This window comes from Cucurbita pepo, chromosome LG06, assembly GCF_002806865.2.
Source record: "Cucurbita pepo subsp. pepo cultivar mu-cu-16 chromosome LG06, ASM280686v2, whole genome shotgun sequence".
NCBI lineage: Eukaryota > Viridiplantae > Streptophyta > Magnoliopsida > Cucurbitales > Cucurbitaceae > Cucurbita > Cucurbita pepo.
Genome location: NC_036643.1, coordinates 1,962,372 through 1,983,569, shown reverse-complemented (window position 1 = coordinate 1,983,569; position 21,198 = coordinate 1,962,372). Strand labels below are relative to the sequence as shown.

The following is a 21,198-nucleotide window of genomic DNA, read 5'->3' as shown; positions in this document are numbered from 1 at the left end:
CTAACAAATATTTTTAAAGTAAAAAATTCGATAGAATATTGAAAATTCAGACAAATCCAACCTATAAGTCACTTTTGAAAATTTAAGGACGAAACAGACACGAACACACCTTACTAAATTACACAAATCTATAAGTCATATAGAATGAAGAAGAAGAGAGAGGGTAGTCTAAAGAACTCTCAGACATGTTTATTCATTAAGGTTTTTGATACAAAAATGTAAGGCTAGAAGGAAGCAGCCCCATATTGCTACAGAAGAGTAACCAAAACTAAAGTCACCAAACAATTAACATTGCCTCCAAATGAGCTTTTTGGATTCACAAAAACAATGTATTTTAAGCTATGGGAATATTAATGTACACAAAATATCACAGACACAGATATCGGGAAGTACCAGTACCACAGAGCGCAGAGGAAGTGGGGTTCCTCCAAGTCATTGAGATAAAAATAGGATGATGTTCTTTGCTGTAGATTATCATTTTGGCAAGAATGTGATCAATCTTGTTCTTCAAATAGCGATAGAACCGATCGAGACGACGTTAATGTCGCTACGCATTTGAACTGCAAAAAGATGCATCGGGTAAATAGAATCCTAATCCTAATCGAAACTTCTAAAAGTATGGTCCTAACAAGTAAGCGAATTAAATAGAAGTCTAATCCCAATCGAAACTTCTAAAAGTATGGTTATAACATGTAAGCGAACTAAATAGAAGCCTACTCCTAATCGAAACTTCTAAAAGTATGGTAATAACAAGTAAGCGAATTAAATAGAAGCCTAATCCAAATCGAAACTTCTAAAGGTATGATAATAACAAGTTAGCGAACTAAATAAAAGCCTAATCCCAATCGAAACTTATAGAAAAAAACATCAATTTTACCTTTCAATAGCACAATTTAAAATAGTTTATCAAAGTAATTTCCAAAAAAAAAGTTCAGCAGAAACATCACGCGATCAGCCAGAGTATTCATTATGATCCAACAGTTTCAAAACAGAACAAAAATAGAGATTTTTTTTGTTATTGTTATTACCTTTGGTTGTCTATACTTCTGACGTATGGCATTTAAGGGGGAAGCACTGGCGTTAAGTTGCAAGTCTTGGAGGGCAAGCACAACAGTCTTCAGCTCAGAAGCGTTGTAACATGTATAGTGCTCTAGAGTTGGATTCTGTAAGAAAAACACAACAAAATCTGAGACCAAATTTTTCTTAATAAATTATAGATATCATAAGAGTGGAGCACGGACCCAGGGATGATCCGATTGGTCGAGTGTCCATCTTGCAAGAAAAACGGCGGATGCGGCGATCAGAGAAGGAAGGAACTTTAGGAAGCTGTATTCAACAAGAGTCAACTCAGCTAAATAATTGGCCAAAAACTCAAGTTCAATGCAAGGAACCTGATTGCAAAATAGTTAAAAATGTCACCATTAGCTATCGTTTTTGATATAAAGAAATGATAATGATATTAGGATAGAGTATACCTTGTAAGAAGCATGAGCCGATTGTATGAATCTCCTGTAAATTTGAAATATCCAATTCAGTTTAGATGTCAATATGCCAACTTAAAGCATCCAAGAATGGTGACAATATAATACCTTAGAAATGTCTTTGTAGTGGGAACAGATAGCCGAAAGTGCAGTAAGTTCAAAACTTTACTCTCCATTTCTACCACCTGTTAACAAACACTTCAATCGTGAATATTCGACTGTTTTGGTCCGTTGGATAAAAAATGATACAACAACGTTCAACTATGTCTCTTCTAGGAATATGAATAATTCTCCTATTCAAATTGACTCTGTAGTTTCTATAAATCCTCGGAGTTTTCGGGTCTAAAAACATCTCCCTAGGAGACGCGTTTTAAAAACTTTGAGGGGAAACCCGAAAGAGAAAGCCCAAAAAGGACAATATCTACTAGCGGTGGGATTGGGGTGTCACATACACTAAATCCTTATTCTATACTAACAGGTCGCTCGTGGTAAGACGGACATTCTTTCACACGTTTGATGATGCAAACAAGCAGATCAATATCAAACATTCTTCCCATATAATTTTTTCCCTTAACATTAAGAGTGAAGGGTTGTCACAAGTTTACAAGAGGACATGATCCATCTAACTAGGTTGCTCAAATTATGATTAAGAACAACAGATACTAAATGCACGAATAATTTTGAAATGGTTCCGTTTAAAATCACTCTACACATCTAATCATTTAAAATCAGTTTTGATGATGTCGAGCATAATTAAAGTATAAACTAACCAAGCAGCAAAATGTGTACCTCTCTTTTTGTGTAAGTATTATCTGTAATGAAGCAGAAATCTTCCACTCCTGGCGCACAGATCTCCTCATATTTTCTTCAAGTGAAAGGAAACCAACCAGCTCAATAAGTACAATGGTAAAAATGAAAATTTTCAAATTTTGAAAGTTAACAATTGTCAAATTTGTTGCCTTCAATTTTCATTATTCTACATGTAGCTAAACAATGAGGGAAAATATACTAGATCTATACTATTTAGTCTATGTTTATAAATAATGGTTCCCTCTGACAATGCTTCTACATGAGTTAATTTCTCTAGTGGATATTTGTACGAAAAGTCTGGTCAAAACTTACGATGCAATTAGCATGCTTGCAACACCGAGAAGCTGGAGACGCTTTCTTTCAATACAATTTCGAGAGAGAAACCGATCAATAACATTCACAGTGAGGTAGAGTGTATCTGGAACCAGCTTGTATTCGTCAGAAACCTGAAAAAACAGTTGATCATCAACAAAATTTACATTGACAAAATATTTTTGTTTGACTACAAGATAAAGTTTTAAATTCATATAACCATGAAAAATGATAGACTTTACAACTCGACATGGTGTCAATATAACCATGAAAAAAATGTTTTTTTNTTTTTTTTTTTTTTTTTTTTTTTTTTTTTTTGCAGTCATTAGCATGGTCAACGCTCACAATAAAATTATGGGGCATAGTTTGTTTCTTCTGAATTATATTTAAGAAGATGGTCAAACTATTCCAAGCACATTGGTATTTAACAGTACAAGTATAGACTAGTATTCCATGTAATGGTCAAAAAACTAATAGTAAGCATTTCATTTAAAATAAAACTAAACTAAAAAAAATGCATTTAAAGCGTTCTATTAGCCCATGTAAAGGGTTTTTGTCAAGTTCGTATCTTTATGCTAGTTCATCAATATAACATATCAATTTGGTCAAAGTTAAGCTGCAACAGTGATGAAACGGACCTCTATAAGCCAATCAACCAGTATTCCTCGCATGTCTGCAGTGATATCTTGCTGCAACTGTTCCATATAGGTAGTTGAGGCCCTTTGATCAAGCTGAAAATAGTAGAAAAAATTCAGCTAAAAGCGTCAATCAGTCATTTTTATATAAACTGCAATCATCTAAAGTGTTTCTTTCAAAGAACCAATTCAGCTACTTCCTAATAATTTCAGAAGTTTCATATTTCCCTTTACACTTCAGAAAATCTACTTTCACCTGAAAGAGAATAGAAAGCAGAATGTCACCGTCACCGGATCCTAAGTTGTCTTGGCTCACTCAGTGTTGAGTGAGTGCCACACAATCGCCAAATCCACCACCAAAAAAAGTGCAATTGTGACATGGGGCATCCGTCTATATTTTTTTTACTATAGTCAGAAGTTTCATATTTCCCTTTTACTAATTATGACCGATGGCCTTAGATGAATGCAGCATCTGTATTAACTATGGCAATGTAACAATGGCCAACAGTGAACAGTAAGTCCTTAATACAAACCTCCGTCACACGTATTCTGTCATATATGTCTGGAGCATATATGCTGCATGATTGAAGACATTTGGAGTTTGAATCAATGTCTATAACACCAGTATCACTTGATGCTGCCGATTGTTCAGATGCCATATATTTTTCTGCAAAATTTTACAATGGTATCAGTGTCTCTCCTTGCTAATTCAAGGCCGCAATGCCTATATGCTACGTTAATATGATGTTCAATTTCCACTGACATTATTTACATAATGCTATCAATAGAATTGATAATTAACAGTTCACTTCATGAAGGACACATTTCCAATCAATTTTTGTATGATGTTCAATTTTCCTACAAAACTAGAACATTCTGCAAGCTAATTAATTGTGCTCTACCACAAACATTGCAGATACAGTTCTTGCAGCAGACTGAGCATCAAATTGTAGGTCAATTTTTTTCCAAAAGGGGAAAAAAAAGAAGTTTAGAATTAATCGTCCTTTCTTCAAAGTTCAAACCATAGTGCATAAAGACAACAAGTACAAAGTCACTGTAATTTTAGAGACATGATGCATACCATTTCGCTGAGGGATAGATTCTTCTGAAGATACAGAGAGAACCATATCTAAAACTCCACATTCTCCGCTGCTGTGACAAAGAGTTTCTCTTAAAGAGACCTCTCGCGATTCTACCACCCTTATTTTAGATAAGTCCTCAGCTAGTCTTGTGTTTTCATCTTCTTCTGCTCCTAGAATTTCTACAGGAGCATTTAAAGGCGCATTTGCCTTAGCTTTAGTAGAAATTCTTCTAGTTGGTTTGTCACCCTGTCAAACCATGGTCATTAGCAGTTAAGAATTGCCTATATCAACAGCGCCAGCATGAGTAACATCAACATTTCACAAAGAAACAACAAAACATAAGTCAAAGATTCAAGTTCACCTGAATATTAGAAGCATTTCTGCAATTCTTATCAGAACCTTTGGTGGAAATGTTAGTCACATCCTTGAGCACTGCTCTTCTTTTATTAGGAAGGCCACTGGAAGAAATTGAACAAATATTAATATCATCAGATGCCATTCTTTTTGAGTTGGCTCGTACAATATGCTTCTGAACTCCAGAAGATTTTGAGGAGCATGGAACGTCTCCTGATTCGCTTAATTCTTTTGCCCGTGCTCTCGTGATTCTACCAGAGCGATCTTCAACTTGAAAACTAACGTTTACAATACTCATTTCTACTGCCTTGAAGACCAGCGGTTCATTACAGTAGATCAAAAATCATTTTCACTGAAGCTGCATAGCCAACATAAAATAAACGGGTAAGAACGATCGCTAAGTGATGACACTTCGAGAGAAAAATTTCAATAACGTGCATAACTGCTATGACACTCGATCCGTGATTTATTCTATGGCTAGGTGATGAAGCTGTTACAGTGCAAGTAGAAGGGAAACGAAAGATCGTTTCGAGTACCTTCTACATTTTCAAACAAGCTTACGAACATAGATAATAACTATCATAAACATAAGACATCACGAGAGCCCGAGGTGCAAACCTTATATGTATATTTTCATCCCGCACCGTACAAAACTTCCTATCTCTCCTCTCCCTACCCCCACCCACCCAATACAAATCCTCTCGCCATCGCCGCCCATGAAACAGGGAAGAAGAAAACACTCTCGCTTCCAAAAACTTGACAAATCAAATTTCCGGCACCAAAACGAAGAACATGGACGCAACAACAAGAAATCAAGAAGTAAAGTCAAGAATCCGCATGATTTAAAAGGAAAGACAAAGGCAGATCATTAAACGTAAGCTAGATTTCTCAATACACTTAAATAAAACGGAAATCGGCGTTGTGGATCCAGGCCATGCAAAAAAACCAAGTAAATCAAAACGTCCACAATAATCATCCTTCATCATAGTTTCGAAACCGCTAAAACATCCAAACAAACGTTTAAACACACAAAATAAATACTCGTAAAATTCAGAGAAAGAGATCAAAACAAAATGAATACAAAGCTTGAACTTACAGGCTGACAAGAGCTCCACGTCCTCCAATGGCGGTCAACAGAGCTCTCAGCAGAATTACAGAGAAAGAGCGGGAGAAGCTGAGCTTTGGACAGAGAGAGACATTGAGAAATGAGAGAGATAAATATAGAGTGGAGAGCGTCAAAGGAGCGTGAGCGGGAGACGAAGGTACAGTTTGAACTTCCATTTTAAAAAAATATATATTTAAAATAATAAATGCAATAATTTTATATTATTAAAATATTTTATTTAAATATATCCTCGCGCTATTTTATTTTTTTTTTTTTTTATTAATATTTAAGCCTATAAACGTTACTTCTTTTTTACAACTTTATTTACTTTTTTATACCAAATTTTAAATTTTTTAACAAATAATTATTTTTATTTTGCTATTTTCAGAAGAAAAAATAATCGTCATTGGGAGAAAATTATGGTAATTTTTTAAAAATAAAAAACAAAATCTTTCTTATTTTATTTTTTAAAAGTAAGCTTATAAATGCTGCTTATATTTATAAAAAAAAATTATATCTATTTTAATCTTATTATAAAATAAGGTAAGCTAATTAAAATATATATAACTAAATTTAGATACTTGAAGTAAATAAATTAAATGACAAAAATCAAATTTTAATATAAAATTGTAAGATTATATCAATTTGAATAAACATTAAAAAATTAATTAAATAGTTAATTTGTGATAAATTAAATAGTTTTTCGTTCAAACTTTATTTTATTAAACCTTCTGTATTTTTTTCTAATAATTTTATTTAATTTTTATTTTTTTCTCTTTAAAATTGTGAAATAAAAACAAAATTGGGCTTGTTGATAATATTGAAAGTGACAGATAAAAAATAAAATAAAAACTTATTATTGAATTAATTATTTGTATAATACTATTTAATAAAATAAGAGGGAAAATAGTAAAAATGAGTGATTATTTACAATTATAATAAATATTAAAGGAAATAAAAATAATGTTTCGTCGAGATTTCACGATCCACCTTTCTTGCGGGCTCAACGTTCTATTTGGCACACCGCTCAGTGTCTGGCCCTTATACCATTTGTGACAGATCAAGTCCACTGCTAGCAGATATTGTTCGCTTCAGCGAAGTCCTATTTGGCACACCGCTCAGTGTCTGGCCCTGATACCATTTGTGACAGATCAAGTCCACTGCTAACAGATATTGTTCGCTTCAGCGAAGTCCTATTTGGCACACCGCTCAGTGTCTGGTCTTTATACCATTTGTGACAGCTCAAATCCACTGCTAGTAGATATTGTTCGTTTCAACCAATTATATATCACCATCAGCCTCACGGTTTTAAAACATGTCTACTAGGGTGTAACGACCCAGATCCACCGCTAGCCGATATTGTCCTCTTTAGCCTCTTTGGGCTTCCCTTTCGGGCTTCCCCTCAAGACTTTAGATATTGGTCGCGTCAGCCAATTATATATCACAATCAGCCTTACGGTTTTAAAATGTGTCTACTGGGGTGTAACGACCCAGATCCACCACTAGCATATATTGTCCTCTTTGGGCTTTTCCTTTCAAGCTTCCCCTCAATGCTATAAAAATGGTGGTTTGTTCTCCTCCCCAACCAATGTGAGACATCACAATCCACCCCTCTTCGGGGCCCAGCGTCCTCGCTGGCACTCTTTCCTTCCTCCAATCGATGTGGGACCGCCCCCAAATCCACCCCCCTTCGGGGCCCAGCGTCCTTACTAGCACACTGCCTCGTGTCTACCCCCATCGGGAAACAACAATAAGGCTGACACATCGTTTGATGTCTGACTCTGATACCATTTGTAACGACCCAGATCCACCGTTAGCAGCTCAAGGCTTTAAAAAACGTCTCCTAGAGGAAATTTTCCACACCTTTATAAATTGTGGTTTGTTCTCCTCCCCAACTAATGTGAGACAGGGAGTTTACACGTCATATAAGAAATGTTTCGTTTTTCAAATGAGATATAAGACTCTGGGTAATACCTTACATATAAAAATCAATAATTTAAGATTTAGAGATATAATAAAGTCACATTAAGTGACAATTCTATGTCAAAATTAAATTTGTACCTTGGGTTAAACTTTAATATATAATGAATTTCGAAGAAATACGATATTAAAGTTAATATTATTTTTATCAAATTTAATTAAAAAGCTTTAACTTAATCCTTAAAAAAAAACTTGGTAAAATAAATGACCTAAACGATTGTTCTTACCCCGAAATTCGAAGCAAGGTATGCGCCGAATGAGTTTCCGATCGCGTTGCTCTTTGGACCGGACCGGAATCGTGCGAGTTCGATGCTGTTGAAAGCTGTTTTTGATCATTTCGAATCGTCTCTCATGTTCTTGTACTCGCAAGTTCGAGCCTGTTGGATTTTATTCTGTCCCTACGAGACATTGTTATCTGCCTCATCAACGTGATTGCGAAATGGAGGGAGTTTGAAGGTTATTTGCTTTGTAAGATGCATAAGTTTGAAGAAGTTTTTGAAGAATTTTACACGATTTGTCGAGGAATTGTTTCTCAATATCTTGCTTTCTGCAGATTGCACGATGAATTCCATCTGAAATTGTTTCTCGAGGAATTGTCTTCTACAATTGTTTATTGATTTGTCGAGGATTTATTGAGGAATTGTTTCTCAATATTTGTCGAGGAATTGTTACCTGATATGTATAATCAAAATGCCGATTCTCTCCGTGCTAGAAGAACATCTATTGTTCGTAAAGCTGTAGCAATGTCTGAAATGTTGAAGGTCAGTATAAACCCTAGAGTGCTTGTCAAACGCAGAATTCCATCTGAAAATGCTGTATTTAGTGCAAATAGATCGATAATTGTTGTCAAGAAGAAATCCAATCCGTGACTGTTTGAATCCATATGCTTAAATTTTTCTCTGTTCATTAGCCGAGCACAAGATGACTCGAGCTACATAATTTTTCCACAGGAATCTCTGGAGAAACTCCAACAAATGGATCAGCTTAGAGGATTATTTGTAATTGAACGAAGAGCTTTCAAGAATTCAGATGAAATTTGAATGTGGAACAGAACGTAATTTCGCTCGAGTTGTCAAAAGAAGAACAAGTAGACGGTTGGCGATCGACTTTTGAGCAGTTCAAGAACAACACTGTAATCCAAATCCTCTAACTCTGATTTTCGCATTTCATTTTGCTAAATCTCTTTTGTTTCTCATATCTGTAATCCAAATCATAAACCATTTGCTGAATTTCAACTATGAAGTCAGATCATGGGACCAAAATTGGCTAGGCAGAGAGAAAAACAAGGATGGAAATGTTGAATTATTCAAGCACATGACGCATGTGAGTGTTGCTGAAAAGCAAGGTTTTTCAACAGAATGATGATGAAACCCACAATTGTTGGGAAGTGCTTTTGCAACCGAACTCTGTTGAATTGCATCATTGTCCATTAACAATGTCGAGGGGAGCTTTGTCGATTTGCGCGCTTTCTCTGATTCGATCGGAGTATCCTTAACTTTGCTCGTGCACAATGTTAACAACCTTTGGATGAACCAATGCGAATAAGTGTAAGTCTCCATGCTCGGAAACACTTTGCGCTAACTACGCTCGGAGACACAAAAGCACAGGTAATACTAATTGGAGGAGGCCGTCACAATCTTAAGTACCTCGAGTTTGCTTGTTATAGTTAACACGTGTTTAATAGCTTTATGAATTTACGCGTAAACCATTGTTCGGTCTCATCCTTTTGTATTAAATAGGTGGGGATTTCGATTTCCAATCTAAAACATAATTTTGTATTAAACATAGTGACAGAGGAGATGAGAGTATATGAACGAACTGAGATCATATACTGCTTTATTTAACAATTTTATGTTGAGCGGTCTTTTAGAGTTTTTTTTTGTTCGGTGATTTTTTAGATTTTTTTTTTCCAGAATATATGTGAGTAACAACCAAACATGTTGGAAGGACCCGTGACATCCGGGCATGGGGTCATTATACGTCTACTCATATTCTTCCGATTTATTTTAAAAATTTTATGGATATATATTTAAAATATTATTAATCTTAAAAGTATTTTTTAATTTTTAATTTTTAAAGATGAAGGATATTTTTTAAGTTCATTTTAATACATTGAAAGTTTAAATATATTTGTTAAATAAAATTTTAATGGTTTTAATTCAAAATTATAATATTTGTTATTTAAAAAAAAGTATTAATGAAATTATAATATATATATATTTTTTTATTAATTTAAACTATTTTAAATACAAATAACCAAAAATAAAACACTAAATTTTCTGAAAGTTGGATAATTGGATTGATCTCGATTTCTTTTCCAAGTGGAAGGAGCTGCTCTCATCGTTCAACATTTTCATCATTGATATTTCTGTGAACAATTCCTTTCTCCATGTGATTTTGATGAGCTCGACGCCGGTTCGATTTTTGGTTCTCGCGCAACAAAATTGTTGACGGCGAGCTACAAACCAACAAACTCACTGAATTTCTCATTGTTTAATCAGAATCCGATGAAGTTAAGAAACTGAATCCCTCACCGGCGCCGGCGTCGGAAAGTTTCTCAAGATGCTTTTCTCTGCTCTTTATCTCGAGAAAAGAGTCTGATTCTTTCAGTTTCCTCTCTCTTCTGATTCTTTTTGCCTTTTTGTTTTTCTGTATGTTTCTTTCCAAAAATCGAGTTTCTTGTCTTTTGTTTTTCTCTACACTCTTGCTCTTTATGCAGAGTGAAATGGATGCTTTCGTGAAGAGGCATTGCTTGTGGTTCTGTCTCTAATGGCTCGTCAGGGCGCCGATTCCAATGCTGGCTACTGCAGCAATGGTGAGGAGAAGAGTACGAGACAGGTTCAACAGCTAGGTAATGCGATCTTCCATGATTTTCTTGTCATCAGGACCAAAGATGCCTCTGAACTTTTGTTAGCGAAGACGCCGGATGTAAGTTTATCAGCGGCATCGACGCCGCCGTCGGCCTTGGCTTCTTCTAGCTGTGGCTGTGAACTCCTCTCCGCCGCCTCCGATCTTGCTTCTGAGCTGTTTGTTAACAATCGCCGTCTTGAATTTGCTTTTTTCTAGGTTATTTAGTGTGTCCTGGTTTCTGTTTGAATGATTTTGTTGAATTGCTTCTTCTTTTGGCTTGAATGACTTCGAAATTTGTTGGTTTTCCTTTTGTTTTGATGAATATCCCGATCATTATCGTCTTCTCGATGCTTATCCAATCCTCATTGAGGATGTTTGTTCATTTTTGGTTGAATTTTTGAGTAGGTAGCTTTTGATTATAAAATATTGATTTCCATGTGTGAACTCATCTTTTCTGTTTAAAATTGACNCTACTTGGTTTCTTTTCGTGTGTATGTATGGTATTCGAATTTTGTGTAATAGATTTCTGAATTTCAATTTTTGTGTTTGGTCGTCTCGATCTTTTAAAACGTGAGTAATAGATTCTTAAACTCTTATTTTATGTCTATTAAGTTTTTAAATTTTATTATACACTTTTGAAATCTATGTATCTACCGAACATAAAATTGAATTTTTGGGTTCTATTAGACATAAAATGATCAAAATTTGATTGTCATGTTGACCCATTAGATTTAAAATTGAAAGTTTAAGGGTCTATAAAATGGAGTCTAAGAGTGGCTGCTTGTTGAACAATCTATTGTGGCAGTCAGCAGGGTGTTGATTCTAACAACAGACAGATGACTATTTTCTATGGTGGTCAAGCTCATGTTTTTGACGATGTCCATCCAAACAAGGTAGTTTTCTTATCTCGCAATGGCTTCTTGGTTCAAAAGTATTCTTTACACTATTTTTCGTGTTTGCTCGAACTTTTGAACGGATAAGCTTACCGTGCATGCTTCATAAAGACTCGTCGACTTTGGCTATGATAAAATTTTGAATCAAATGAGTAAATGAAAACCTACATTAGTGAAATAATCATTTAATTACAAGTCAAGAAGCATGTATATGTTGAGGATTGTTGGGAGGGAGTCTCACACTGGTTATTCCCNACTTTCGTGGTTTTATTAAATTTTTCTTCCTGCAAACGTTGAATTTCTGTCTGCAATCCTCTTTCCCTTCGCTCTTTATGTCACTGTAAAGTGTAATGGATTGGTTTCTGTGAGGTCACCATTGTTTAGAAGCTTTCTGAAATACCTCTTTTTCGTTCATTCTTTTCAACACTATGTGCTATTCTGAGATATGGAAACTACAGTTAATTTTCCAGAATCTTCCTTTCTCCATTGTTAATTTCTCCCTACTCAGGCCAGAAATTCAATTCAGCTTGAACATTTCTCCTTGAACAGAACAAAGTGACGCGCATGCTTTATTTTGATTTCATCTTTCAAGCTTGTACTCAACTAATTGATATATTTGATCTTGAATCCTTTCTGTGATTATTTGCTTACTTGATTCACATATGACGTAAGATTTACTCTGTTCCTCTCTTCGTGATCGATAGAACATCAGGTGGGAGATTATCTTGAAGGAGTTCCATTCTACAGTCCGAGGAATGAAATTTCTGGACCTGAAAATAGAAACCGAATAGCAGGGATTAAACGAAGTAATCCAGATTCTGCTTTCATGGAGTCATATAGAAACCAAATTCCTCATGTAAGCCTCTGATTCTCTGTAAACTTTTAGTTTCTTTAATCACATTCCATGGAAGTGAAAAGGACTTATAATTTTGTTTAAACTTCATCAGATTCTACAAAACGGAGCTGGTGGAGATCGACCAAGATACAACGATAATGATGCGGTTTACAGTATGCAGCCACCAAGAATTGCTTCTTCTTCACTCACACAACTTTCTCTTGGCACTAGATCTAACCCTAGCGTTTCCAAATGGGAGAGGCCTATTCCGTTGAACATGAGTTTTGCACCAAATTCTCCACTTGGGAGTCAGTATGTGCCGCGTGTTCATCAAGTAGCTTCCAATTCTTCCAGAGATTTTAATGTTTCTCCTTCCAGTATTTCTCAGTCTGCTGCTGATGAAGGATCTAGAACTGGGATGAAAACCCCTGGACTTTTAAGTAGCTTTAATGGTGGACACGATGGGAGGCACTCATATAAGATGTTGCTTGGTTGTGACAAGCAGAAAACCAAGACTGAAGGTTTAGCATACAAATCTTCGAACCCTCCAAGGTAAATTCCAGCCCACATCATTTTGATTTTTGAAAATTGTGTTTGTTCTTAGCATCATTTTCATCTTTCTTCAAGTAAATTTGACTTCTTAACAAATTTTCAAAAACTAAAATATGTTTCTGAAAACTACTTGGTTTCTTTTCGTGTGTATGTATGGTATTCGAATTTTGTGTAATAGATTTCTGAATTTCAATTTTTGTGTTTGGTCGTCTCGATCTTTTAAAACGTGAGTAATAGATTCTTAAACTCTTATTTTATGTCTATTAAGTTTTTAAATTTTATTATACACTTTTGAAATCTATGTATCTACCGAACATAAAATTGAATTTTTGGGTTCTATTAGACATAAAATGATCAAAATTTGATTGTCATGTTGACCCATTAGATTTAAAATTGAAAGTTTAAGGGTCTATAAAATGGAGTCTAAGAGTGGCTGCTTGTTGAACAATCTATTGTGGCAGTCAGCAGGGTGTTGATTCTAACAACAGACAGATGACTATTTTCTATGGTGGTCAAGCTCATGTTTTTGACGATGTCCATCCAAACAAGGTAGTTTTCTTATCTCGCAATGGCTTCTTGGTTCAAAAGTATTCTTTACACTATTTTTCGTGTTTGCTCGAACTTTTGAACGGATAAGCTTACCGTGCATGCTTCATAAAGACTCGTCGACTTTGGCTATGATAAAATTTTGAATCAAATGAGTAAATGAAAACCTACATTAGTGAAATAATCATTTAATTACAAGTCAAGAAGCATGTATATGTTGAGGATTGTTGGGAGGGAGTCTCACACTGGTTATTCCCGATCATGAGTTTATAAGTAAGGAATACATCTTCATTAGTATGAGGCCTTTTGGGCTGAAGATNACGATGGGAGGCACTCATATAAGATGTTGCTTGGTTGTGACAAGCAGAAAACCAAGACTGAAGGTTTAGCATACAAATCTTCGAACCCTCCAAGGTAAATTCCAGCCCACATCATTTTGATTTTTGAAAATTGTGTTTGTTCTTAGCATCATTTTCATCTTTCTTCAAGTAAATTTGACTTCTTAACAAATTTTCAAAAACTAAAATATGTTTCTGAAAACTACTTGGTTTCTTTTCGTGTGTATGTATGGTATTCGAATTTTGTGTAATAGATTTCTGAATTTCAATTTTTGTGTTTGGTCGTCTCGATCTTTTAAAACGTGAGTAATAGATTCTTAAACTCTTATTTTATGTCTATTAAGTTTTTAAATTTTATTATACACTTTTGAAATCTATGTATCTACCGAACATAAAATTGAATTTTTGGGTTCTATTAGACATAAAATGATCAAAATTTGATTGTCATGTTGACCCATTAGATTTAAAATTGAAAGTTTAAGGGTCTATAAAATGGAGTCTAAGAGTGGCTGCTTGTTGAACAATCTATTGTGGCAGTCAGCAGGGTGTTGATTCTAACAACAGACAGATGACTATTTTCTATGGTGGTCAAGCTCATGTTTTTGACGATGTCCATCCAAACAAGGTAGTTTTCTTATCTCGCAATGGCTTCTTGGTTCAAAAGTATTCTTTACACTATTTTTCGTGTTTGCTCGAACTTTTGAACGGATAAGCTTACCGTGCATGCTTCATAAAGACTCGTCGACTTTGGCTATGATAAAATTTTGAATCAAATGAGTAAATGAAAACCTACATTAGTGAAATAATCATTTAATTACAAGTCAAGAAGCATGTATATGTTGAGGATTGTTGGGAGGGAGTCTCACACTGGTTATTCCCGATCATGAGTTTATAAGTAAGGAATACATCTTCATTAGTATGAGGCCTTTTGGGCTGAAGATGGCCTTTTGGGGAAGCCCAAAACAAAGCCATGAGAGCTTATGCTCAAAGTGGATAATATCATACCATTGTGGAGAGTCGTGATTTCTAACCATATAAATATTGTTCCACATCTTTGTTAGAGAAAACTTTTTGTTTTAGAGTATATATATCCATCTCGAGCACCCGACCAAGCTTTATAAGGAAGAATCATGCATGCATGTTTAATGACTTTACTCATGTAGAATTTTTTTTTTCTTTTTTTCTGTTAATTATCCATTAATCTTGGTGGTTGCTGCTGCATATTTCTCTCAGGCTGATATTATAATGGCCTTAGCTGGATCAAATGGGGGATCTTGGTCAACAACCTTGGCACCTAAACTGAATGTAACTGGGATATCTAGTGACCAGGAATCAGCTCATGGAAAGTTATTTCATAGTTTGATATCCACCAGTCGAGGAGTTGTCGATATTCCTATCTCGACGCAAGCAGGTGATTCTAACTTATAACGAGATCGAATTATCTAATTAATTATGATCAACAACAAAGTATATTAGTATACGTATAGTCTCCAAGTTTTGTTACAATTAGTTTCCAAGTTGGACGATAAGATTCTGTAATATCATTAGCAGTAGAACTTCTGTTGCAGTCTTTCATTTATAGGTTCAATTTAATGCCCTTTATACATTATAATTGACAAACCAAAACCAACACCCTGGCTGTAGCTGTTGGTGATCGTGCAGCGAAAGAGACCCGAGAACCGTAAAATGAGAGACGAGTCGTAAGATTGCTGTGAGAATCAATCTCATTGCCATTTTTGTCTATCAGTTGCTTGTTTTTGCAAATAGCAGTCGATTATACGACAACAATGGCTTTCGTTCCATCCCCGTCCAACCGTCTCCATTCTCGTGCCTTTTGTTCGCAACAACCGACCAGGATGATCATCATGCAGCAAGAGGTCAGTACCAAAAACTTAAGGGTAAAGGGATTTATAGTGGAAAATATTGTGTTGTTAAGTCCAATTTCATCAGCAGCATTCTCATTATACATTGCTTCAAAGCTTGCTATAAAATTTCCCATATTATATATTGTGACAAGTAGAGGAAATTATTGTTAGACCTTTCTTGCCCCTAATAAGATACAATGTCATATCATAGAAGCACTCAAAAGTCAAGGGTATTTTGGTCATTTTGATACTAAGGTTAAAATAAGATAATAGCTTCCGAACTCAAAATGAAAATGTCGTACTGCATGTACTACAGCAACGCCTTCTGAATAAAGCCAATCTGTACTGCATTACATTTCAAATCTTTTGTTCAATTTTGCTTATACAGAGAATTATTCACGTCGATCATAGCGATCGGCAAGTCGCCATTGATGTGATTTGGAGATGTTTATAGAGAGAAACAGTATTTGGAGATGATTTTAGAAGAAGTTACTTGAATTGCCGGAGCATATGCAATTGCCTCCCACTTCCCTTCCGGCGCCGCGACGGCCTCGGGAGGCTCTCAGGCACGATGATCTCGAGCGAATTGGCTCTCCATGAAGCGCATTGTCATTTGTCGCTCCATGTCGAGATCTTCACACGCCTAGAATGGACCAGTTGGGGCGGCGATTAGAGAGACTGGGATTCACCGGCAACGAAGACGTCGCCGAGTTCGATTGCGAGGATCAAGCTCAATAAACCTAAAGCACATCGGAGTCAGTTTCTCCACGACCTTTCATCTTCCTTCCTGTAGTTAATCGAGGAATCAGAGTTGATTAATCGATCCTCTGAAATTAAAATCGATGGAGATAAGGTTTAATTGATTCACTCACACCGATAGTCGAGCGGCTTTGGTGGAATCGAATGAGTTTGAATCGGGAGATCGGGGAAGGAGAAAAACTGAAGAAGATGAAGAGTTGATTCTTATAGCCATTATCTCTGATTTTAATTTCTCGAAGAAATAGTCTAACAAATAAGGACGAGCGGGGCTGCAAGTGTGATGCTTATATGTAGAGAGTGTGGTTTTGGGAAACGTTAAGAGTTACATTGACTATTGAACAAGGCAATTATCCTAACCGTTGGACTACAAACGCTAGAGTTACAATGATAGTGACTGTGAGCAAAGAACTGGAGGACACGGTATCCTAACCGTTGGAATGCAATGAAGTTCAAAATTGTATTGAGTTACCGTGATAGTGAAACTGAAGCTCAAAATTGCGTTTGCCGGGAGTCGAACCCGGGTCTATTGCTTGGAAGGCAATTATCCTAACCATTGAACTACAAACGCTAGAGTTACAATGATAATTGACTGTGAGCAAAGAACTGGACACTATGAAATTCAAAATTGTATCCTAACTTTATTACTAGAGACTCCAATATTTTTTATTGAAATAATAGGAAGGAATGGTTCTATAAGATTTAAAGTCACGTATTCAATATTACACTTATTTAAAAGAAATATTTAAAAGAAAAATAAAATGCAGCCAAACGCTAGTCCATAAATAAATAATTATGAAATTATATTCCTTTCATAATTATTTATACCTATCTTCACATATATATATATATATATATATTTAACAAAACATAATTTTCATTTCTTAATTTATTTTTATTTATAAAATAAAAATAATAAAAGCATTTTGCTTTCATTGAGAGTCGAACTCAAGACCTCCCGCTTACTAAACGGGTGCTCTAACCAACTGAGCTATGAAAGCTTTTGTGTTATCAGCAACAATAATTTAATCAATTTAAAAAAGCATAATTTACTGTCCGCAAATTCATTACAACCAACCATCACATAATTTTTATTTATTTTTGAAAATGTTGATGTAGAAGATTAAATTACAAATTTAATTTGTATTTATTTAGTCCTCAACTTTAATATAATTTCTTATTTATGGAAATAATTTAAATAATGATTGGAAAAAAAAAAAAAAAAAAGTTATTCGGGTTGTCGTCTCGTCTGGTAGCACTGGGGGAATCACTCAGCCGGAATCTCCGACGTTCATCAGAAAGACCGATCAACAATGTCGCCCTCGAGCATGGCCGGAGATCTAAGCTCTTGCTCCGACGCGCTCGTCTGAATCTCCCCCTACACCTTCTCCGCCGTCGGCATTGCCATAGCCATCGCCGTCTCTGTCCTCGGAGCAGCCTGGTATTCCATTTCGTCCTTCTTCAAGCTCGTTTTTCGATTTTGTTTTCTACCTTTCCTCGTTTCGGCGCCTTCCATCTCTAATTTCGGATTACTGTTATCTCAGGCGGATCTACATAACCGGTAGCAGCTTGATTGGTGCTGCGATCAAAGCTCCGCTTCTTACCTCGAAGAATCTAATTAGGTTAGAAGCCCTAATTCGATTATTCTTAACTCGAGTTTACATTTCTTTACATGTGTGTGAAGTTTGATGGAGTATACACTAATTGCTCAGAATTGCTCCTTAAATTTGTTCATAGAATTGCTCCTCTATCTCTAAGTTCGGGAAGCTCGAACTGAAAGATGGGTGAAGTTTTCACGTGGTGAGTGATTGATCCATGGTTGTTTAAGCTTAGATCGTAGAAATACCAAGAGACTATGTTAGATGAATACGACTCTCTACAATGCTTTGGGCTTTCCCAAAAGGCCTCATACCAATGGAGAGAGTATTCTTTGATTACAAACCCATGATCATGTGGGACTTTCATCATCCAATATCTCCCCTCGAACAAAGTACACCTCCCCTTAATCAAGGCTCGACTCCTTTGGAGTCTTAGTCATTTTTTACTATGCCTCTGAGGAGGCTTGACTCTTTGGAGTCTTTTGTTCGACATTTGAGGATTTACCAATCTATTGGCACGACTAAGTTTTAGAGCATGGCTCTGATACCATGTTAGATGAATACGACTCTCCACAATGGTATGATATTGTCCACTTTTAGCATAAGCTCTCATGGGTTTACTTTGGACTTCCCCAAAGGCCTCATACCAATGAAGAGAGTATTGTTTGATTATAAACTCATGATCTCAAACTTGTTTTCGCCGTAGAATAGACTTTCATCATCCAACAGACTATTCTGTTTTCGCCGTAGAATTTGGATAGAATTCAACCCTCTTATGCTTTTGAATCTCAAACTTGTTATCTAAGCTTACGAAAAATGGCAATGGAAAAATTCTCCCCACGGAGAATAGTAATCATATCATGAATATTGATGAATCTCTAAATAAAAGGTGGGGGAGAAAGGAATCACTAAGTATACATTTGTACAATTCAACAATCTAGCAGGCAGCAGGTTGACTGTCTTCAACTGAACTCTACCGTGTACTTGGCAGCCACCGGGGATGGCGGCGGTGGGCTGTCTTGAACTGAATTCTACCGTACTTGGCCACTCGGGACGGCGGCACTGGCATCACCGACAAGAATGAGGTGATCACCGTCTCTGACAAGGTCTATATCCTCAACTTCAGCTCCTTCATGAGTTAAAATCATTGTTGCAGAAACCCCAAATTTTTTGGAACCAGTTTCAACTAGTTCTTGGATGGTTTTGGGTAAAAGCACAAGCTTTCCAATAACTTGTCCTTTCTCAGGGCAACTGAGAACAACTCTTGCCTGGTAAGCCGATCTCACGCTTCGGCTATTGCTAAAACCGAGCAATGCGGATTGTAGAACGTCCCTTTCACCTGTATGATTTGAAGTTCCAGTGTTAGTATATGTTAAAACGTAGCTTTGGAAACTGAGAGCCAATCTTATAGGTAGTTAAATCTCAAGTGTTACTAGTCTAGTTGGAGCAGCAAATAATTATATAGAAGTGTTCTTGTTAGGTTTGGTTTCACTGTGCTTAGCTAGATGGTTTGAAGTCTATATTGGTGATTTTAGAATGTATGCTCACCCTTATTGGTATTTTCCATGAACCCGACTAGCGAATTTCGATAATTATTGCTCCTTCTCCTTCTAGGAGGCATATCAGAACAATTTGATTCTCGAACAGGAGTCATGCAGGAGTCATGGGAAAACCGCGGTATGATCGACTCGCTCTGGAACTTCCGTAGATAATTTGATTCGGGATTTTGTGGAATATGGACAACAGATGATTTATTCACAGCTTGCTTAAGAGAGAATAGTTCTTTTATCTCTTCATGGCCTTGATGATCTGCTAACGCTCGTGGAGTCCATCCATGAACATCTGCCTTATCAATGTCAGCCCCATGCTCTAAAAGGAACTTAACCATTTCACTGTTTCCTTCACATACTGCCGTGTGAAGAGCTGTAGTCCCGTTGCTTCTAGGCAGAGTTACATCTCCACCACATTCGATGATGGATTTGAGCATATCTATGTTGTTTTGCTCCACAGCGGTGCATGCAAACTGGGCGACGTCTCCTGAAGAAATATCGGCACCGTTGTCTATTAGAAGCTTGACTATAGGCTCATGATTTCCTTGTATTGCTTGCCACAAGGGTAGGCTTCCTTCAAAGTCTATAACAGAAGAGCCCACAGCAAGTTAACTTCCCCAACTTCTTTGCATCAAGCTGTAGAAATTACTACTACAAAGAATACCTCTTCGATTCGGATCTGCCCCATACTCTAGGAGTAGAACTACGCAGTGTTCGTTTCCTTTAGCAGCTGCAATATGCTGAGAATGAAAAATGTTAGGTAAGTCGTACAGCTTGATGTCCGTCGAAAGTGAGCAGTCAAGATAAACAAGAGGACTAGATATAGGATTTGCTTACAAGTGCTGTCTTCCCGTTACCCTCATCTACTTCATTTGGGTTTGAACCACGCTTTAGCAACTGATGCAACAATAAGTCATCGCCACTGCTTGCCGCAAAGTATAAATTGAGAGGCATTTCCATTCCAGCACGAATCAAGGACTGTTCTGTTTCTTGCAGAATTTCCTCCATCATTGGGTCTTTTACCTCCTTCAGGTGCTGCATAAAGTTTAAAGATGCAGGTAACAAAAACTAAACCTTTTGCCTTAGCTTGATACATGAAATCAAATTCACTCAATTTGGTAGATTGCAGCCATATAGTTTCTCATGGCTTTATGAACTTATTGACATTCTATAAGCAATAATCATAGAGGCTAAGAGCAGATCGAGTAAATCGATACGTGAGCTACTTTTATGATTAGGTTTCTCCTCTTAGAAAGAAACTCTTGAGAGTAAGCATTTATTGAGTAGTATGTAAGCATTACACACATATTTCTCAATAAAAGCTTGTTCATAGCTTCTATTTCTGTAACAAAGGAGTGTTCAATCATTATCTGAAGAAATGTTACCTTATTGGGGGAAAGAAATGAATGCAGGGCAGAGAGTTGCTGACCTTAAGGAGATTGTTCATTATTATTGTCCCATCCCCAACGCTAGCTTGTACTAAGTTGAAAAACGAAGAGCGATTCAATCGCAACAGTTGACTCAAACGGCTGGTTCGAACTGTAAACAGTTGTGGTTGATAACAAAGCACGCCAATCTCACCAATGACATCTCCTGTCTTTGCTTCTCCGACGATCTGAAACAGTCCATGGAAGAAAAAAAAAAAAAAAAAAAAAA

At 36.2% G+C, this 21,198-nt stretch overlaps 4 protein-coding genes and 2 non-coding genes across 9 annotated transcripts in view; 2 read left to right on the top strand and 4 right to left on the bottom strand.

The window, feature by feature from the left end:
- Nucleotides 1–164: 164 nt before the first annotated feature.
- Nucleotides 165–5,883, bottom strand: LOC111796979 (cyclin-A2-2-like). 2 transcript variants are annotated; one of them, XM_023679817.1, is made up of 12 exons: nucleotides 5,771–5,883; nucleotides 4,682–5,032; nucleotides 4,320–4,566; nucleotides 3,772–3,905; nucleotides 3,242–3,334; nucleotides 2,604–2,737; nucleotides 2,271–2,346; nucleotides 1,590–1,666; nucleotides 1,476–1,509; nucleotides 1,242–1,391; nucleotides 1,029–1,163; nucleotides 165–560 (listed from the first exon to the last, which is right to left on the bottom strand). In XM_023679817.1, the coding sequence occupies exons 2-12, from the start codon at nucleotides 4,970–4,972 to the stop codon at nucleotides 495–497; spliced, it is 1,437 nt and encodes a 478-aa protein (XP_023535585.1). In that variant the 5' UTR covers nucleotides 4,973–5,032; nucleotides 5,771–5,883; the 3' UTR covers nucleotides 165–494. The 2 variants fall into 2 exon arrangements, 1 of the variants encoding a protein (XP_023535585.1); XR_002815461.1 differs by having other exon boundaries at nucleotides 476–560; nucleotides 1,242–1,326.
- Nucleotides 3,924–21,198, top strand: part of LOC111796982 (cytochrome b-c1 complex subunit 7-2-like) — a 23,727-nt gene continuing 6,452 nt past the window's right edge. The window contains exons 1-2 of the mRNA XM_023679821.1: nucleotides 3,924–3,929; nucleotides 5,931–5,941. The gene's annotated coding sequence lies outside the window, so the exon portion shown is untranslated. The remainder of the gene's footprint in view (nucleotides 3,930–5,930; nucleotides 5,942–21,198) is intronic.
- LOC111796980 (protein TIFY 8-like) lies at nucleotides 10,036–16,613 on the top strand. 3 transcript variants are annotated; one of them, XR_002815462.1, is made up of 8 exons: nucleotides 10,036–10,610; nucleotides 12,207–12,358; nucleotides 12,450–12,805; nucleotides 13,766–13,849; nucleotides 14,311–14,398; nucleotides 15,007–15,184; nucleotides 15,418–15,650; nucleotides 16,027–16,613. XR_002815462.1 is itself a non-coding variant. In XM_023679818.1 (7 exons), the coding sequence occupies exons 1-7, from the start codon at nucleotides 10,529–10,531 to the stop codon at nucleotides 15,456–15,458; spliced, it is 981 nt and encodes a 326-aa protein (XP_023535586.1). In that variant the 5' UTR covers nucleotides 10,036–10,528; the 3' UTR covers nucleotides 15,459–15,861. The 3 variants fall into 3 exon arrangements, 2 of the variants coding, with proteins under 2 accessions (XP_023535586.1, XP_023535587.1); XM_023679818.1 differs by lacking the exon at nucleotides 16,027–16,613 and having other exon boundaries at nucleotides 15,418–15,861; XM_023679819.1 differs by lacking the exons at nucleotides 13,766–13,849; nucleotides 14,311–14,398; nucleotides 15,007–15,184; nucleotides 15,418–15,650; nucleotides 16,027–16,613 and adding an exon at nucleotides 13,351–13,540 and having other exon boundaries at nucleotides 12,450–12,889.
- TRNAG-UCC lies at nucleotides 16,894–16,965 on the bottom strand. The gene has a single exon. It is a non-coding gene; the product is annotated as a tRNA-Gly (tRNA).
- On the bottom strand, nucleotides 17,322–17,395 carry TRNAT-AGU. Its single transcript has one exon. It is a non-coding gene; the product is annotated as a tRNA-Thr (tRNA).
- The window catches only part of LOC111796978 (potassium channel AKT1-like), a 5,727-nt gene continuing 3,463 nt past the window's right edge, over nucleotides 18,935–21,198 (bottom strand). Inside the window, exons 8-12 of the mRNA XM_023679816.1 lie at nucleotides 20,972–21,157; nucleotides 20,380–20,577; nucleotides 20,207–20,282; nucleotides 19,541–20,125; nucleotides 18,935–19,331 (exon numbers count right to left, since the gene is read on the bottom strand). Of these exons, the coding sequence (XP_023535584.1) occupies nucleotides 19,024–19,331; nucleotides 19,541–20,125; nucleotides 20,207–20,282; nucleotides 20,380–20,577; nucleotides 20,972–21,157 (1,353 nt within the window). The 3' untranslated portion in view covers nucleotides 18,935–19,023. The remainder of the gene's footprint in view (nucleotides 19,332–19,540; nucleotides 20,126–20,206; nucleotides 20,283–20,379; nucleotides 20,578–20,971; nucleotides 21,158–21,198) is intronic.